This window comes from Gadus macrocephalus, chromosome 1 (assembly GCF_031168955.1).
Source record: "Gadus macrocephalus chromosome 1, ASM3116895v1".
NCBI lineage: Eukaryota > Metazoa > Chordata > Actinopteri > Gadiformes > Gadidae > Gadus > Gadus macrocephalus.
The window spans coordinates 24,238,665-24,255,409 of record NC_082382.1 but is presented as its reverse complement, the minus strand read 5'-3'; the positions used below and the strand labels follow the sequence as shown (position 1 = coordinate 24,255,409).

Genomic DNA, 16,745 nt, shown 5'->3' with positions numbered 1-16,745 from the left:
TCCACGGTGTCCGATCATGAAAACTAACAAACAAGCCCAAGAATATTCACACATAATAAGAACATGCGTAGGCTACTTGTGTGCATATGAACAAACATTTTAAGTATTGGAGTCAATTAACGCATAGTAAAGACCCAGACATGGCCATGTATTTCCTGGTCCCTAAATAAAACGAAAGTCCGGTCAGCCTCACACACCAACACTAAGGACAAACAACACGTCATTCAAACGGGGAAACCAGAGGATAACCCTCTGGCCTCTGAGCCTAGCGCTGGGGGCCGGGGCACGGACCCGATGTGGGAGGGGGGGAACCGAGTGCTTGAGGGGTTGGCCCTGCGCTCACCTCTGTACTAAAAACCGATCTTCCATTGAAAAAAAACAACGCTCTCTTTAAACAGGTCAACAGCGGAACCACTTTAAGTAATATTCTACGGAACGATAACATAACTGCCAATATCCACACGTCAAATGCTGTACGATGAAAACGATGAGCCTTGCAGTTTTCCACCCTCATCGCGACCCGTGTATTACTCCTAACACACGGAGTACACGCTCCCTAACACGCTGACCTGGGAGGTTCTGACTCCTAAAACATAGGGAAAAAACGTCATAACTTCACTCACCCCATCTGCAGCAATACAAACTACCTGCCCTTAAAGAGAGACACTTTGCCTTCATGCACACATATTTGACCTTTATTTATGCAGGAAGGTCCCATTGAGATATAATATCTCGTCTTGCAGGGAGTCTGGCCAAGATTAAGTGCCAAAAAGTGCAATTGATAGAAAACCACAATATGGACTTAAAATCCCTTTACTCTGTTCTGGCCTTTATCCCTGACTGTAATCTTACAAGTGAACTTCTAATAATGTACATCACCAAATAGTCACCAATGCAGCTCCTGGCATTAAATACATCCTGAGCTGATACTGAAATAGAGATATCTAAAGATGTATTTCATTAGTTATGTATGATCAATATTACAGCACTGGTGATAGCAATGAAACAGCAGTGATACCTAACTGTTACAAATGATTTCTAACAATATAGCAATGCAATTGTGTTAGTAAATGAAAATAACATACAAATATTGATGCTTTTAAATCTAGAATAAGGGTTTGACAGCGTGTTTGCAAAGAAATGACTTTATAAAGGACTTTACTCCTGACGTGGTAGAAATACAAGAGTTATTGTTGCAGAGCGGGAAGCAAGTGGATCGGAATATTTAAGAAATCTTTACGTCAATACGAGAGAGAGAGAGAGAGAGAGAGAGAGAGAGGAGAGAGAGAGAGAGAGAGAGAGAGAGAGAGAGAGAGAGAGAGAGAGAGAGGGAGAGAGAGAGAGAGAGAGGAGAGAGAGAGAGAGGTGAGAGAGGAGAGAGAGAGAGAGAGAGAGAGAGAGAGAGAGAGAGAACGGGGATTGTTGAGTTTGAAGTGCAACTAAAAACGCTGCAACTTGCAACCGAACATGGAGTTCTAAACTAGACTTCGGAATCCCCCGTACACTTTTAAACTGATACATAACAAAATGCACGCAATAAAAAGACACCAATGACAGCCAGTCAAGTAAGTTCAGTGGGTGAAGGGGCGCTTCGGAACGGGTCAGAAACAGTCACAGTCGGGATCGGATCGGATCCAACGCACACCGCCCGCACGGACTAAACAGCTGGGAGCGTTTAAAGAGCGATCCGTCTTACCTGCGAGACGTCATAGCAGTCTTGGAAATGTGGTCAAGTGTCCTCGAATGAGAAGTGAAAGTCCAATAAAGTGGAGCCTTCCCCTTGCCTACCTCTGCCGTGTCTGCGCTGTGAGGGGAGGCGTGCTGAACTAAAGATATCTCTGCACACCCCGCCTCCTAGCGGCCCGGCCGCCTGCCATCGGCCCGCGCCCTGTCTGCTTGGACCGTAGACTCATGATATCATCCGGAGGCGCTTATATTTTGATGATATCGCTATGCTATATTACATTATATTTCATAAAGATGATGAACTCCGGGAGGTCCCGCAAACAGAAACAATCCCTTTCTTCTTCATGTTGCTTCAGGGAGGCATAGCATCAAGCAAAATTCGTGGAAAAGTTCAAATATTTCAACTCGACTGAAGTGTTCGTGCGAGTATAATCATGCGAAATCCGAAGTGAACGAGGTTGTCTCACTCACCGCGCCATTCATCAATTTGCGCCCCAGGTTATTCTGTTATTCTATTTGTATGTTACAGTAAGCACTTATTGTCACGGCAATGGGACAATAAATTCAATGAGCGAACATGTATAGCCTATATAGCTTATATAATATATAAATAAGTAAAAATATATATATATATGTGCATGCATGGAATCCACATGTAATCCATCCTGGCTAGAATGCATTTGGAAGTTTCAGCACTATGACTTCAAATGCACTCTTCAGGACATTGCCCTAACGATTTTTAATTTAAAAAACTAAATTAGCCCTACTGTTAAAGATTGTAGGCTATAGTATCATTTGTTAGTGTTGTATTACTAAGTTTAGACATAGGCCTATATTTTCATTTTTTTGAATGATGAGGTTCAAAACATGATGTCAGATTGAAAAGGCATGCACCCTAGCCCAGAACAACCCACTGTGTGAGTGCAGGTGTGTGTACACTCCTTAGCCTCTGGGTTATCGGCTGAAACTCACGGCCCGTTTCTATTGTAACTCTACTCCACTGTTCAGTCCGTCAGTGTCTCACGGGACCAATGAGATTCACTCTGCCTCTCCAGATTACTGTGTCATTACGGGACCATCCCCTGCTTCTGAGGGACAAACAGGACAACATGTGAGAGAGAGAGAGAGAGAGAGAGAGTGAGAGAGAGAGAGGAGAGAGAGAGAGAGAGAGAGAGAGAGAGAGAGAGAGAGTGTGTGTGTGTGTCAGAGGGAAGAGAGATGGGGAGGAAGATAGAGAAAGCGAGAGAGAGAGTAGATACTGATGTCAGTATGTTGTGGTTATCAGTGGAGGTTAATCTAGCGTATGGCTGATAATATACAATTGTGTGTGTGTGTGAGAGAAGAGTGATTAAGTGTGTATGTGTGCTTCGGGGGAGAGAGAGAGAGAGGAGAGAGGAGAGAGGAGAGAGGAGAGAGAGAGAGAGAGAGAGAGACAGAGAGAGAGAGAGAGAGAGAGAGAGAGAGAGAGAGAGAGAGAGAGAGAGAGAGAGAGAGAGAGAGAGAGAGAGAGAGAGCGAGCGAGGAAAAGATAGAGAGACAGAGAGAGAGAAAGAGAGAGAGAGAGAGAGAAGTCAAAGTGACAACGGATAAGATAATAGGCCTGTTGTCCATTTCAATCCACAGCAGCAGAACAGAAAGAGGCCTAAGATAGAGCAACAGGAGGACTGTCTAGCGCGCCTGTGGCTGCGCTAGAGTCCGAGGTAGGAAACCCAAACGCCGCCGTGTTTGGGTGCAATGATAGAGTTATAGATCGGGTTAGATTAAATAATCTCGGATATAAATAACGATCTCATCTCATCGTCATCCGTTTTTCCGGGGTCGGGTCGCGGGGGGAGCAGCTCAAGCAGGGGGCTCCAGACTTCCCTTTCCCGGGCCACATTGACCAGCTCTGACGGGGGGATCCCGAGGCATTCCCAGGCCAGTGTTGACATATAATCTCTCCACCTAGTCCTGGGTCTTCCCCGAGGTCCTCCTCCCCACTGGACGTGCCTGAAACACCTCCCAATGGAGGCGCCCAGTGGGCATCCTTGCCAGATGCCCGAACCACCTCAGCTGACTCCTTTCTAAGTAAAGGAGCAGCGGCTCTAATCCGAGTTCCTCACGGATGACTGAGCTTCTCACCCCTATTGCGAGACGCCAGCCACCCTTCTGAGAAAACTCATCTCGGCCGCTGTACCCGCGATCTCGTCCTTTCGGCCATCACCCAACCCTCATGACCATAGGTGAGGATAGGAACGAAGATCGACCGGTAGATCGAGGGCTCAGCTCTCTTTTCATAACAACGGTGCAGTAAAGCGAACGCAATACCGCCCCCGCTGCTCCGATTCTCCGGCCAATCTCACCGCTCCATAGTACCCTCACTCGCGAACAAGACCCCGAGGTACTTGAACTCCTTCACTTGGGCTAAGGACTCATAAATAACGATTATCGGTTAAATAACTTCACATGGTGTGTCTCTCAACCATTTTGTTGTGAGCCCTGTAAAAATTGTTTTCTCGACCGTTTTGTTGTGAACCCTGTATGTTTCTAGCTTGCTTGGTTGCAACCAGTTTCCATGGGTGTTTTGCTGTTCGTCGTTCTCGTCCCCCAGATACAGACTGAATCCCCGAATCCAGGTTCTTGTTTATTTAGATTATTATGTTGGCCAAACCTCTTACACGGATTGTTCTGTTCAACCTAAGATATAACAATTATAATCTAGGATATAAATTCTCCCGTCAACTAACCTTGCCTACACTTTATGAAATCTACTTCGGACATGGCTCCACGCATTCGCCGGCTTCTTTGAAAACAAATGCACATGGCTCGCGTAGAAGTGCATGGGGAAGGGTCGTCAACGAGTTGTTACGACAGTGTTGTGAAATATCTACTACGAAGTTGTAGGGGGCGCTGTGTAGAGAAATGTGCGTGCCAAAACCAAGAAAACAACGAAGAAATTCCCGAAGTTGCATAGTGGGCCTTTAAGATTGAGGTTTAAGAGTGTGCTTTGAGGCCGAACTCAAAGCACACTCCAGCTCTCAGAACTCGACTGCCGTATCTAAATAATCAAAAGAGCCCCAATCTCTCTAACAATGCCCGCTGCTACCCTCCACCTCGGTGACCTGGGCTGGGCTCCTCCAGACAAGGAGGCACGGTGGTGCTGTTGGAAAGCCAGGTCATTGTACGGTGTGCTGATGACGATACATGGCCTGGTGCCCCATGACCCCACGCGGGAGGTCTCCCTGAGTGTGTGTGTGTTTGGTGATGGCTGGTTCAACCTGTCCACACTGATTGCACAACATGCCACAGGTGTGCAGCCTCACCCAGACCCAGAGTCCGATCAGACCCGGGCCAGGTGAGGCCGTTCAGACCAGCCCTCATCCACGCTCACTCCTTCTCTCTCATTGATCATTCGGGTCGATAGTGTCTCAAATCAAATTTGACTTTGTCCGACTGATTCAGGCTGTCCTTGCAGGCTCCCAACTCCCTCATAGCCCTAAACACTGACCCCAAAACACAGCGTGGCTGCAGCCTGCGGTCACAGAGTTAAAGCGGAGTTCACCAATACTTTAGGAGCGATGCTAACGAGCGCATGGTTTAGACATTAAGTCTGAGGAGGGAACAGCGGTTAGCTTTGGGTCATAGCAGTGACTGGACTCGCTATGAAGATATACACACTGGACCCACTGTGATATACCCACTATGATATACAGACCCACTATGGTATACACACTGGACCCACTATGACACACAGACTGGACCCACTATGACACACAGACTGGACCCACTATGACACAAAGACCCACTATGACATACAGACTGGACCCACTATGACACACAGACTGGACCCACTATGACACACAGACTGGACCCACTATGACACAAAGACCCACTGTGATATACAGACTGGACCCACTATGACATACAGACTGGACCCACTCTGATACACAGACTGGACCCACTCTGATATACAGACTGGACCCACTATGATATACAGACTGGACCCACTATGATATACAGAATGGACCCACTATGATATACAGACTGGACCCACTGTGATATACAGACTGGACCCACCATGATACACAGACTGGACCCACTATGATATACAGACTGGACCCACTGTGATATACAGACTGGACCCACTGTGATATACAGACTGGACCCACTGTGATACACAGACTGGACCCACTGTGATATACAGACCCACTACATCTGAGCTGTGCGGTCCGTTTGATCGACGCCAGGTGGGAGAGCCGCATGGCAATGATGATATGACAGCCAATGTGGCCAATCACATACAATAATGGTCAACCAAACAATATACCAATACCATATTTTGCCTTTATACGTTACAACACAACCATCAAAACTGCCATCAAAACATGTCCAACCCTTTGATCGTTGGACGGCCATGTTATTTTTCAATGTTCAATTAATGCTATTTATATTTTTAGGTTAATTTAATCTATATTTCATTGGCAACTTTATTGCATCAGTCAATTGTCAACAGGCAGAATACAGAGTGAGAGAGGAATGCTGTCCTACCGGTCCAGATGGGAAGGGTTAGATATCTGAACTAAGCTAGAGCTAACTAGTCGACTAATTCAAGCCCACAGAATGTCTGAAATAGCTATCTTACTAGCCGTCTTAGTCAAGTTATAGTTGTGTCTAATGCAGCCAACTGCATGTCTGCATTAACTAGATAACTTGTTGAAGCAATGCTCAGGTTAAATAATTCAAATGAATTTCAATAATTTATTTCATAGATAATTTTTCAACAGTCAAGTGGCAACCATGTTTTGTCCAACAAGAATGCATGTTAATAGACATTGTGCAGAATTCACAAGTACATCATGTGCACCATGCGCAGAAGAACAACAAGAACAATGCACTCACTATGTTCATGTAATATTTAGTTTGCCAGCAGTGACATCCGCTGGCGAGATTTGAAACTGCACCAATGGTTTCAGTTTTGATATGACACGTGAATCGAGTCGTACGGAAGCGTAATCAATGCATTCAATAAAGACAGTAAATTCTGCTCTTGTTTTTCGGAATCGACGACATAATTATGTCGGAATTCTGAAAGATGTTGTAATGCTGGAAAAGATGATGCTATGTTTTTATGAATTAAAGCGTTTATTTCTCAGAATTCTGAGAAAATTTCAGGTAAAAACATCTGTTCTTATTTTTCTGAAATAATGAGATACCTCAAAATCCTCAAAACGACACACAGTCATTCACTTGAGAACTCTAATTCATAGAAGTCCCGCCTGTTGAGTTGAATCCAGTTTTATTCTGGTTTATGTTTTAGACGGTGGGCGATACTAACGTCCATCAGTAATATTGATGGTATTGTTATTAGTTTGTCCACTTTGGTCAGGAACCTCAGGACTGTGGGGTCGTTCAGACGGAACGCCCATCATGACCTGCTGGACATTGTGGCGTTTCTCCAGGATCAGTTGAACCGATAGGGCATGCTCCAAGGATATAATATGATGCATCTGAAATGCATTCTCTTCTGAAATATTTTAATTGAATGACAAGCGTGTGTTGCAGCATTTAAAGGTTCAAACAAGGCCAAATATCCACCAACCTACAAAAATGGATTGGTCATTGAATTACCATGAATAAAACCAGAAGTGATTTGAAACGGCTTGTATTATCACACGCCCTTTAAGGGCAGGTATGAGTTTATAGTAGACTGTTCCCGTGCCTTCCTCAACGAGGGCGTATGGATGCATTCAAATCCGACCAATGAAAAGCCATGGCAGCGTCGACACCTCATGAATATTAATGAGTCACCTGGGTTTCGTTGCAGGTGAGGACGAAGGAGTGTGTTTCGACAGGTACTTGGAATGTTTCGACGCTCTCAATTAAAGTAAGGTAATATGAACGCTGTCTATGTCAAAACTGATATCCTCGTAATTATATTCTTGTCGTTTACCCTTTTTAAAGAGTTCAGGTGGTTTATAAATCTATCATTGCATAAAAAGAGTGATACGTTTATGGTGCCATTCTTACTTTCGCTTTCACTTAGTTCGCTCACGGAGAAACAACGAAGACCTTCACGGTTGTTGTTATAAAATAGGATTGGTTTTTTTCAAGAAACATTCTGGCTCCTCGGAACATCGTAAGAGACCCTGAGTCACTGCTGATGAACCATCAATAGAGCCATAACTCCAGGTGCAGACCTACTGTAGGCCTGGGGCCTGCTCATTGTGTCCAGGCCACCACCCGGTCCTCCAGGCTGGTGATCAGCCCCTAGGCCTGGGGCCTGCTCATTGTGTCCAGGCCTACACCCAGTCCTCCAGGCTGGTGATCAGCCCCTAGGCCCTGAGATCTTCAGCAGCCAGGTGACTGTTTGGGGTTTGTTTGGGATGAGTAAGGTGGAGTGTTCCACCCAAAGGAATCCTATATTAAACAGAGGATCCAAAGACCAAATAAATCTAGAAAAGGATGTAGCCTAATGAAGATAAAAGTGGTACATTATATTTGTGACACGCACTTTTAACACTCACAGATGTATTTTCTTTACCACAGCATAATTAAAAGCTCTAGATCACAGTTAATGCAGACATACAAGGTTAACAACTCTGTTTAACAGCTCTAATGTTTACAAACTTCATATTATTTTGGTTTAGAGAAAAGTGTTAAAGGTACAAGTTATTACATTTATTAACTCCAGAATATTTTTTTATCTCCCTCCAGATGTTTCTGAACTTCAAGAAAGTCTGTAGCTGCAAGGCAATGATGATATGGCGGCCAAAGTATAGCGTGTGTGGCCCATGTATTTAGAATACACAAAGCATGATAAAACAAAAAAACGTATTTGGCCATGATTGAATAACAAGACTTGCACTGACACACAGAAGAAATATCTGCCAAAAATCTGCCAAAAACCATCAGATGGGTGACAGTCATACAAACTGGACCACCATGTTCTTCCAAATCATGTTCCTAATATGTTCAGTTTGTAATACTCATGGTGTTGCTAGTACTGCATCACCATCGTGTGCCAGCGATGAATACAGAGCGGGACAGCTCTGCTGCTTTGCATGTCCTGGTGGTAAGAGTCCATTAACCCAGCTGTTGTCAAGCTGTTGTCCAAATACTTCTGTATGATTTCTTCAACCAAATCCTCTGGTAAACAACATATTTTAATGTTCTTTCCAACAGGATATAGGGTTCATAGGGATTGCACAGCGACAGCCAATACATTGTGCTCAAAGTGCCCCGATGATACTTTCAAAGAAGGCCTTAGCGGACAGAAGCAGTGCTCTGCCTGTACAGAGTGTGACCGAGGTACATCTATATTATTAAATGGAAACGCCCCCACGCAACCCCCATATGTTGTGTTGGTGAGAATGTTGTGTTGTCCATGTTTGTATGAGAAGTTGTGTTGTTCATGTTTATATCAGAGAAGTTGTGTTGTTCATGTTTATATCAGAAGTTGTGTTGTTCATGTTTATATCAGTAGTTGTGTTGTTCATGTTTATATCAGAAGTTGTGGTGTTCATGTTTATATCAGAAGTTGTGTTGTTCATGTTTATATCAGAGGTTGTGTTGTTCATGTTTATATCAGAAGTTGTGTTGTTCATGTTTATATCAGTAGTTGTGTTGTTCATGTTTATAACAGAAGTTGTGTTGTTCATGTTTATATCAGTAGTTGTGTTGTTCATGTTTATATCAGAAGTTGTGTTGTTCATATTTATATCAGAAGTTGTGTACTCTCAGGTTGTCTGTAACTCTTGTGATTGACAGGTCTCGGCCTGAAGGTGAAGAAGTGGTGTACTCCAACATCAGATGCTGAGTGTGAGACCCGGGATGGATTCTTCTGTAGTGAGACAGCAGATAAAGACACATTCTCAGAGGCCACGTTGTCATGCCAACCCCACACGATGTAAGTGGAGTTAATTATATATTCAATACATACAGTACAACAAGGGAATTGTAAAGGGGTCTGATTATGAAAACACTTTTCCTGGGATTTGGGGCGTTGTTTTGGGTCTCTGGTGCTTCCCCACGCACACAAACTTTGAAAAAAGTTTGTACATGATTTTTTGAGTGAGATATGCATTTCTGAGAGTACCCCGCCTACAGTTACCAAACGAGCGAGTCACTTTCAGCGCCCCCTCCTACGTAGTGTGGATAATATGAATGCTTAATATCTTTAGCATTCATATTATTGCATTCTATTGTTTTCGTAGGCTAATCTGCTGTTGGCCTTGATGGGGTGGTATTTTAACCCTTTTTAACCCCATTTTCCTGCGACATTCCTGCGTCTCCCCCTCCTACAGAGCCCATTTCAGCCCCGTGTCAGTGGACAGTAACCATCCTACGAATGTTGTTAGTGCAGTGCACGCGTGTTAATGTTAAGGGGAGTTTCGGTAAACGCTCCAAAGAAATTTACGATGGTTCGCAAGATCCATCGTGAGAATGATCATACGAGCGTGGATCCGTCGTTATCGGGAAATGAGGCCCTGGGCCATATATCATTTACTGGTGTGGCTTTTTTTTGTCTGTTCTTAAAATATATACCATAGTCATAATGTTATGTTTGTTTACTACTGTATTTATTAATACAAATGTCAGAATAGATATTGTGAAAGTGTTGTTAATGCTTCACAATATTTACAGTGGTAGGCATAAGTTTAGGCACCCATGCTAAAGTTGACTAAAAAGAGGATTTATTTTGGAAATTGATCTTAATGCCTCAATTAAACAAATGAGGAAAAATCCAACCTTTAGGGACACCAATTTGCTTTGCATGATTTTGAATATTGTATCGTAAATAAATAAATGTTCACCATTAAAATAAAGGGTGCATAAGTATGGACACCCCTATGTTAATTCCCATATTAAAGATTAAAAGCCAGTTATTTCATGGATCCAGGATACTATATATCCTGATTAAGTTCCCTTAGCCTTTGGAATTAAAATAGCCCGACATCATCACATACCCTTCATCATACCTAGAGATTGGCATGGTTTTATTTCAGTTAGCCCATTTGTTTGATTTGCATTGATAAATCTTTAGGCTAACTAACATCTGTTGGGCTAACTGAAAAGAACCGTGCCAATCTCTAGGTATGGTGAAGGGTATGTGGTGATGTGGGGCTATTTTAATTCCAAAGGCTACGGGAACTTAATTGGGATGTATTGTTTCCTGGATCCATGAAATAATTGGCTTTTAAAAAAAAAATCTGCCTACCTCTATGGGAATTTAACATATGGGTGTCTATACTTATGCACCCTGTATTTTAATGGACATTTAAAAAACATTTATTTATTCACGATACATTATTCATTCACAAAGCAAATTGGTGTCCTTATAGGTTGGACTTTTTTGTTTAATTAAGGCATTAAGATCAATTTCCAAAAGATTATTGAGTTGACTTTTTAGTTAACTTTAGCATTTGTGCAAAAACTTATGCCTACCACTGTTTAATTTACTATGTAGTAATTTCAATATCCAAAGCGGTGTACAGTGAATTCAGACACAGGGAGGTACAGGTCATTAGGAGTAGGTAGGGGTCAGGCATCTAGCTCAAGAACCTTCCTGAAGGCCTACAGGAAGGTTGTGGACATTGGGGATCGAACCCAGTACCTTTTAAACCTGGAGTCCAACACCCAGTCTACTACTCTTAGAACTAAACGTGGTTTTGTCCTTCTGGTTTCAGATGTGATTCTGTGGGAGGGGTGCAGATACAACCAGGAACTGATTCCACTGATTCTACATGTCTTAAATATGTGGCAATAGCGTTCATAATAATAGGATGCATATGTTTCATCATTTCGTTAGTCCTGGGAGGTAAGCGTTACATTCAACTATTTATGTATCATGTTACATTCAACTCTTAACATGTATCATGGTTGCATTAACCTTACATTTATCATATTACATTAAACTCTGACAAGTATCATGGTTACATTAAACTCTAACATGTATCATGGTTACATTCAACTAACATATGTATCAGAGTTACATTAAACTAGCATGTATCATGCTTACATTAAACTAACATGTATCATGTTAACAGTACATTAACATGTATCATGTTTACGTTAAGCTAACATGTATCATGTTAACATTAAACTAACATGTATCAGGGTTATGCTGAATGATAGTGACCTCTGTCCTGACATGTGTTGTTTATCACTTCATAGCATTGTTTTATAGATGGCTGAAAATAGAAAGGGATTTAACTGGTAAGTTCTTATTCTACATGTTTCACTGTGTTCATGAGTAAGGGAATACTTATTAATATCCAGTGATTTGCAAGGGTTACTGACTCACACCAAGTCAAATGATATCGCTGTGATTCAAAAGATTTCATCTAATCAGAGAGTCAGAGCCTACCTAGCAGAGGGACCAGAGTGGCAGACCTACTGAAAACAGCATCTAGATATTAGATTATAGAATGGAGCTATCCATGTATATAAGACACTACTCTCATAGCTGGGGCGATGTGGCCAGCATAACGTCAGCTCAGTGGCGTTTATAACGTAGCTCACTGAGTCGTCATGACAACACAGAGCAGGGACAAAGGGTAGAAAGACTTCTGTCCTTGTTTGACGACCACAACTCGTCTAACCATGATACATGTATAAAATAACATGTATCATGGTAAGATTTAACTAACATATATCATGGTTATGTTCAACTATCATGTATCATGTTACATTAAACTAACATGTATCAGGGTTATGCTAAATGATGTGACTGCTGTCCTGACATGTTGATGCGTTGTTTCTCTCTACAGAATGGGAAAAACAAATAGATGAGATGGTAAGTGTTATTACTGGTTTGACACAGAACACAATAATATGTGTGAACCTAGCTGGCAGTGGTGGAGTTATTAGATGATGACCAGAGGCGGATTAACACCCAGGCTAGCCTCGACTGAGCCTAGGGGCCCAGGTGTGCAAGGGGCCCTGGATGGGCCAGACTATTATAAATTTTACTTAAAATAAAAAAAGACTTGACCCCTATTGGCCCATAACAAGAACCATTAATAAGTGAAGCAGCTGATTGGCTAGATGTGTGGGCCATGTCATGTGACCAGGTTCATAAAGTCAGTTTGGTTGTAAAGGAATACGTCACGTCTGCTGGACAGCAAAGAGGGCGAATGCCTGAAAAGGCGAAAAGCACAAGTGTTTCCATTTGTCGATACAGCACCCCGACTATTTATGACTTTGCCTGTGACCAATGCCAGCGGGGGGCGGTCGTTTAAAAAATGGCGCTAGTTAAAGATAGACTGAGATCCACGATGGTCCAAAACAGACTGAATCCCCGTCTCTGATCTGTCCATTGAAAGCGATATTCTGTGCAAATTGGATTTTACCAGCCTCATTAAGGAGTTCTCTGTCGGTCGGTCGGTCCACAGAAATACGTGGTCGCAGCAGCTATGGGGAACTCACCCTTGTTTCTGTATCATTGCTGTTTTAGTGAAGGCCGTCTCAGTGTGTGCGTGTGCGTGTGTGTGTGTGTGTGTGTGTGTGTGTGTGTGTGTGTGTGTGTGTGTGTGTGTGTGTGTGTGTGCCAGTGCTCCCCGAGCGTGTGCGTGAGGGCTATGTAATATTCCTTTGTTTACACATGGCACTAAATTTAGTTTTTTTCTGCGTGATCAGTAAGGGGGCCTCACAAAGTAGAAGCCTAGGGGCCAATGACCACCTTAATCCACCACTGAGGATGACATGTAATCAACCCAATGTTCATATTTGAATCACATTTTTATTTTATTTATAAAGGAAACACCGGAACAGAGGTCGGAGTGTTACGGTAAGTTCTTACACATGCTTCACTTTGTTCATGAGTAACAGATTATTTATTAATATCCAGTGATTTGCAAGGGTTACTGACTCACACCAAGCCAAATGATATCGCTGTGATTCAAAACATTTCATCTAATTGTACCAGAGAGTCCGAGCCTACCTAGCAGAGGGACCAGAGTGGCAGACCTACTGAACAACATCCTCTAGATATTAGATTATAGAATGGAGCTATCCATGTATATAAGACACTACTCTCATAGCTGGGGCGATGTGGCCAGCATAACGTCAGCTCAGTGGCGTTTATAACGTAGCTCACTGAGTCGTCATGACAACACAGAGCAGGGACAAAGGGTAGAAAGACTTCTGTCCTTGTTTGACCACGATAATGGCAGCCGTCTCCCTACACGTATTCAGTCTGTCAAGATGTTCTTCTGTGTAGAGGCTAATCCAGAGTGGAAACCAGGAACTGGTTCAACTGATTCTACATGATTAGAATATATGGAGCAGTTCATAATGATAGGATGGATACGTTTCATAATATCAACCATAGTCCTGGGAGGTAAGCATTACATTATGCTTATTCAACTCATTCAACTTAACTAACATGTATCATGGTTACATTAAACTAACATGTATCATGGTTATAACCACGATGTTAGTTTAATCTATAGATTTTAATAACATGTATCATGGTTATAACCATGATGTTAGTTTAATCTATAGATTTAAATAACATGTATCATGGTTATAACCATGATGTTAGTTTAATCTATAGATTTAAATAACATGTATCATGGTTATAACCATGATGTTAGTTTAATCTGTAGATTTAAATAACATGTATCATGGTTATAACCATGATGTTAGTTTAATCTATAGATTTTAATAACATGTATCATGGTTATAACCATGATGTTAGTTTAATCTATAGATTTTAATAACATGTATCATGGTTATAACCACGATGTTAGTTTAATCTATAGATTTTAATAACATGTATCATGGTTATAACCACGATGTTAGTTTAATGTATAGATTTTAATAACATGTATCATGGTTATAACCATGATGTTAGTTTAATCTATAGATTTTAATAACATGTATCATGGTTATAACCATGATGTTAGTTTAATCTATAGATTTTAATAACATGTATCATGGTTATAACCATGATGTTAGTTTAATCTATAGATTTTAATAACATGTATCATGGTTATAACCATGATGTTAGTTTAATCTATAGATTTTAATAACATGTATCATGGTTATAACCATGATGTTAGTTTAATCTATAGATTTTAATAACATGTATCATGGTTATAACCATGATGTTAGTTTAATCTATAGATTTAAATAACATGTATCATGGTTATAACCATGATGTTAGTTTAATCTATAGATTTTAATAACATGTATCATGGTTATAACCATGATGTTAGTTTAATCTATAGATTTTAATAACATGTATCATGGTTATAACCTGACCCTAAACAGACCATAATGGAGATCCTTAGTTGCTGCCCTACATGCCAGTAGGCATAAAGGGCAGTCAGTAAGAACCATGGTGACATTAGACTAACTAATGATAGTGACTGCTGTCCTGACATGTTACTGTATTGTTTATCTCTATATAGCATTGTGGAGACAACTTGATAAGGTAAGTGTTATTACTGGTTTGATACAGAACACAATAATATATGTGACCCTAGCTGGCAGTGGTGGAGTTATTAGATGATGACCTTGTAATGAACCCAATGTTGATATTTTATTTACATTTTTATTTTATAGAAGAAGAAAACACAGAAACAGAAGAGGAAGTTTGATGGTAAGTTCTTATTCCACATGTTTCACTTTCTTAATGAGTAGCAGATAACTTAGGTAGAACATATTCAGCAGTTCGTAATAATAGGATCCATACCTTTCATAATATCAACCATAGTCCTGGGAGGTAAGGGTTACATTAAACTCTAACATGTATCATGATACCATTAAACTACTGACATGCATTGTGTTTAGATTGAACTAACATGTATCATGATACATTAAACCAACACTTATCATGGTACATTAAACTAACATGTATCATGGTTACATTAAACTAACATGTATCGAGGTTAACATGTATCAGGGTTATGCTGAATTATATTGACTGCTCTCCTGACATGTTACTGTATTGTTTATCTCTATATAGAATTGGTTAATCGATATGAGGTAAGTGTTATTACTTGTTTGATACAGAACACAATAATATGTGTGAAGGTTCAAGGAGTTTAATTGTCATTGCAGCACACAACGAAATACAGGTTGACGCTCTCTAGCAGCAGTTAGAGTTTAAATGTCTAAATGACACAAAACACAAAAAGACGCAATAAGACAATCGCACAAAGACCAAATAACAAAAGTGGTTTAAAAAAATATATATAAAAGAATATATATAAGTGGATAAAGATTTCAGTGGAGGCCACAGCTGAAAAGTGCACAATACTAATAGTACACACACACACACACACACACACACACACACACACACACACACACACACACACACACACACACACACACACACACACACACACACACACACACACACACACACACACACACACACATCACCCTGTACGTATTGTGCCCATCAAGTCCAGTCTGTTGTGTGTGGAGGGGCGGGGCGGGGGGGTTGTGGGGGTTGGAAGCTACTGCTCCTGGAGGAGAGTTGTCCTTAGTGCTTTGTTAGGGGGTTGGGGGGTGATGGAGGCTACTGCTCCTGGAGGAGAGTTGTCCTTAGTGCTTTGTTAGGGGGTTGGGGGGTGATGGAGGCTACTGCTCCTGGAGGAGAGTTGTCCTTAGTGCTTTGTTAGGGGGTTGGGGGGTGATGGAGGCTACTGCTCCTGGAGGAGAGTTGTCCTTAGTGCTTTGTTAGGGGGTTGGGGGGTGATGGAGGCTACTGCTCCTGGAGGAGAGTTGTCCTTAGTGCTTTGTTAGGGGGTTGAGGGGGTGATGGAGGCTACTGCTCCTGGAGGAGAGTTGTCCTTAGTGCTTTGTTAGGGGGTTGGGGGGTGATGGAGGCTACTGCTCCTGGAGGAGAGTTGTCCTTAGTGCTTTGTTAGGGGGTTGGGGGGTGATGGAGGCTACTGCTCCTGGAGGAGAGTTGTCCTTCGTGCTTTGTTAGGGGGTTGGGGGGTGATGGAGGCTACTGCTCCTGGAGGAGAGTTGTCCTTAGTGCTTTGTTAGGGGGTTGGGGGGTGATGGAGGCTACTGCTCCTGGAGGAGAGTTGTCCTTAGTGCTTTGTTAGGGGGTTGGG

The 16,745-nt window shown here is 41.9% G+C and overlaps 2 protein-coding genes across 9 annotated transcripts in view; both read left to right on the top strand.

Moving 5' to 3' along the window:
- LOC132459247 (tumor necrosis factor receptor superfamily member 3-like) overlaps positions 1-16,745 on the top strand; it is a 276,712-nt gene that overhangs the window by 179,907 nt on the left and 80,060 nt on the right. Inside the window, exons 6-9 of one of the 2 annotated variants that reach the window (XM_060053661.1) lie at positions 11,352-11,482; positions 11,839-11,880; positions 12,435-12,460; positions 13,423-13,453. In XM_060053661.1, the coding sequence (XP_059909644.1) occupies positions 11,352-11,482; positions 11,839-11,880; positions 12,435-12,460; positions 13,423-13,453 (230 nt within the window). The remainder of the gene's footprint in view (positions 1-11,351; positions 11,483-11,838; positions 11,881-12,434; positions 12,461-13,422; positions 13,454-16,745) is intronic. The other variant, XM_060053657.1, reaches the window with a different exon arrangement.
- LOC132459345 (tumor necrosis factor receptor superfamily member 14-like) overlaps positions 8,559-16,745 on the top strand; it is a 96,187-nt gene continuing 88,000 nt past the window's right edge. For 6 of the 7 annotated variants that reach the window (XM_060053847.1, XM_060053855.1, XM_060053829.1 and 3 more), the window contains exons 1-3: positions 8,559-8,737; positions 8,848-8,973; positions 9,433-9,510. In XM_060053847.1, coding sequence (XP_059909830.1) covers positions 8,578-8,737; positions 8,848-8,973; positions 9,433-9,510 — 364 coding nt within the window. In that variant the 5' untranslated portion in view covers positions 8,559-8,577. The remainder of the gene's footprint in view (positions 8,738-8,847; positions 8,974-9,432; positions 9,511-16,745) is intronic. The other variant, XM_060053820.1, reaches the window with a different exon arrangement.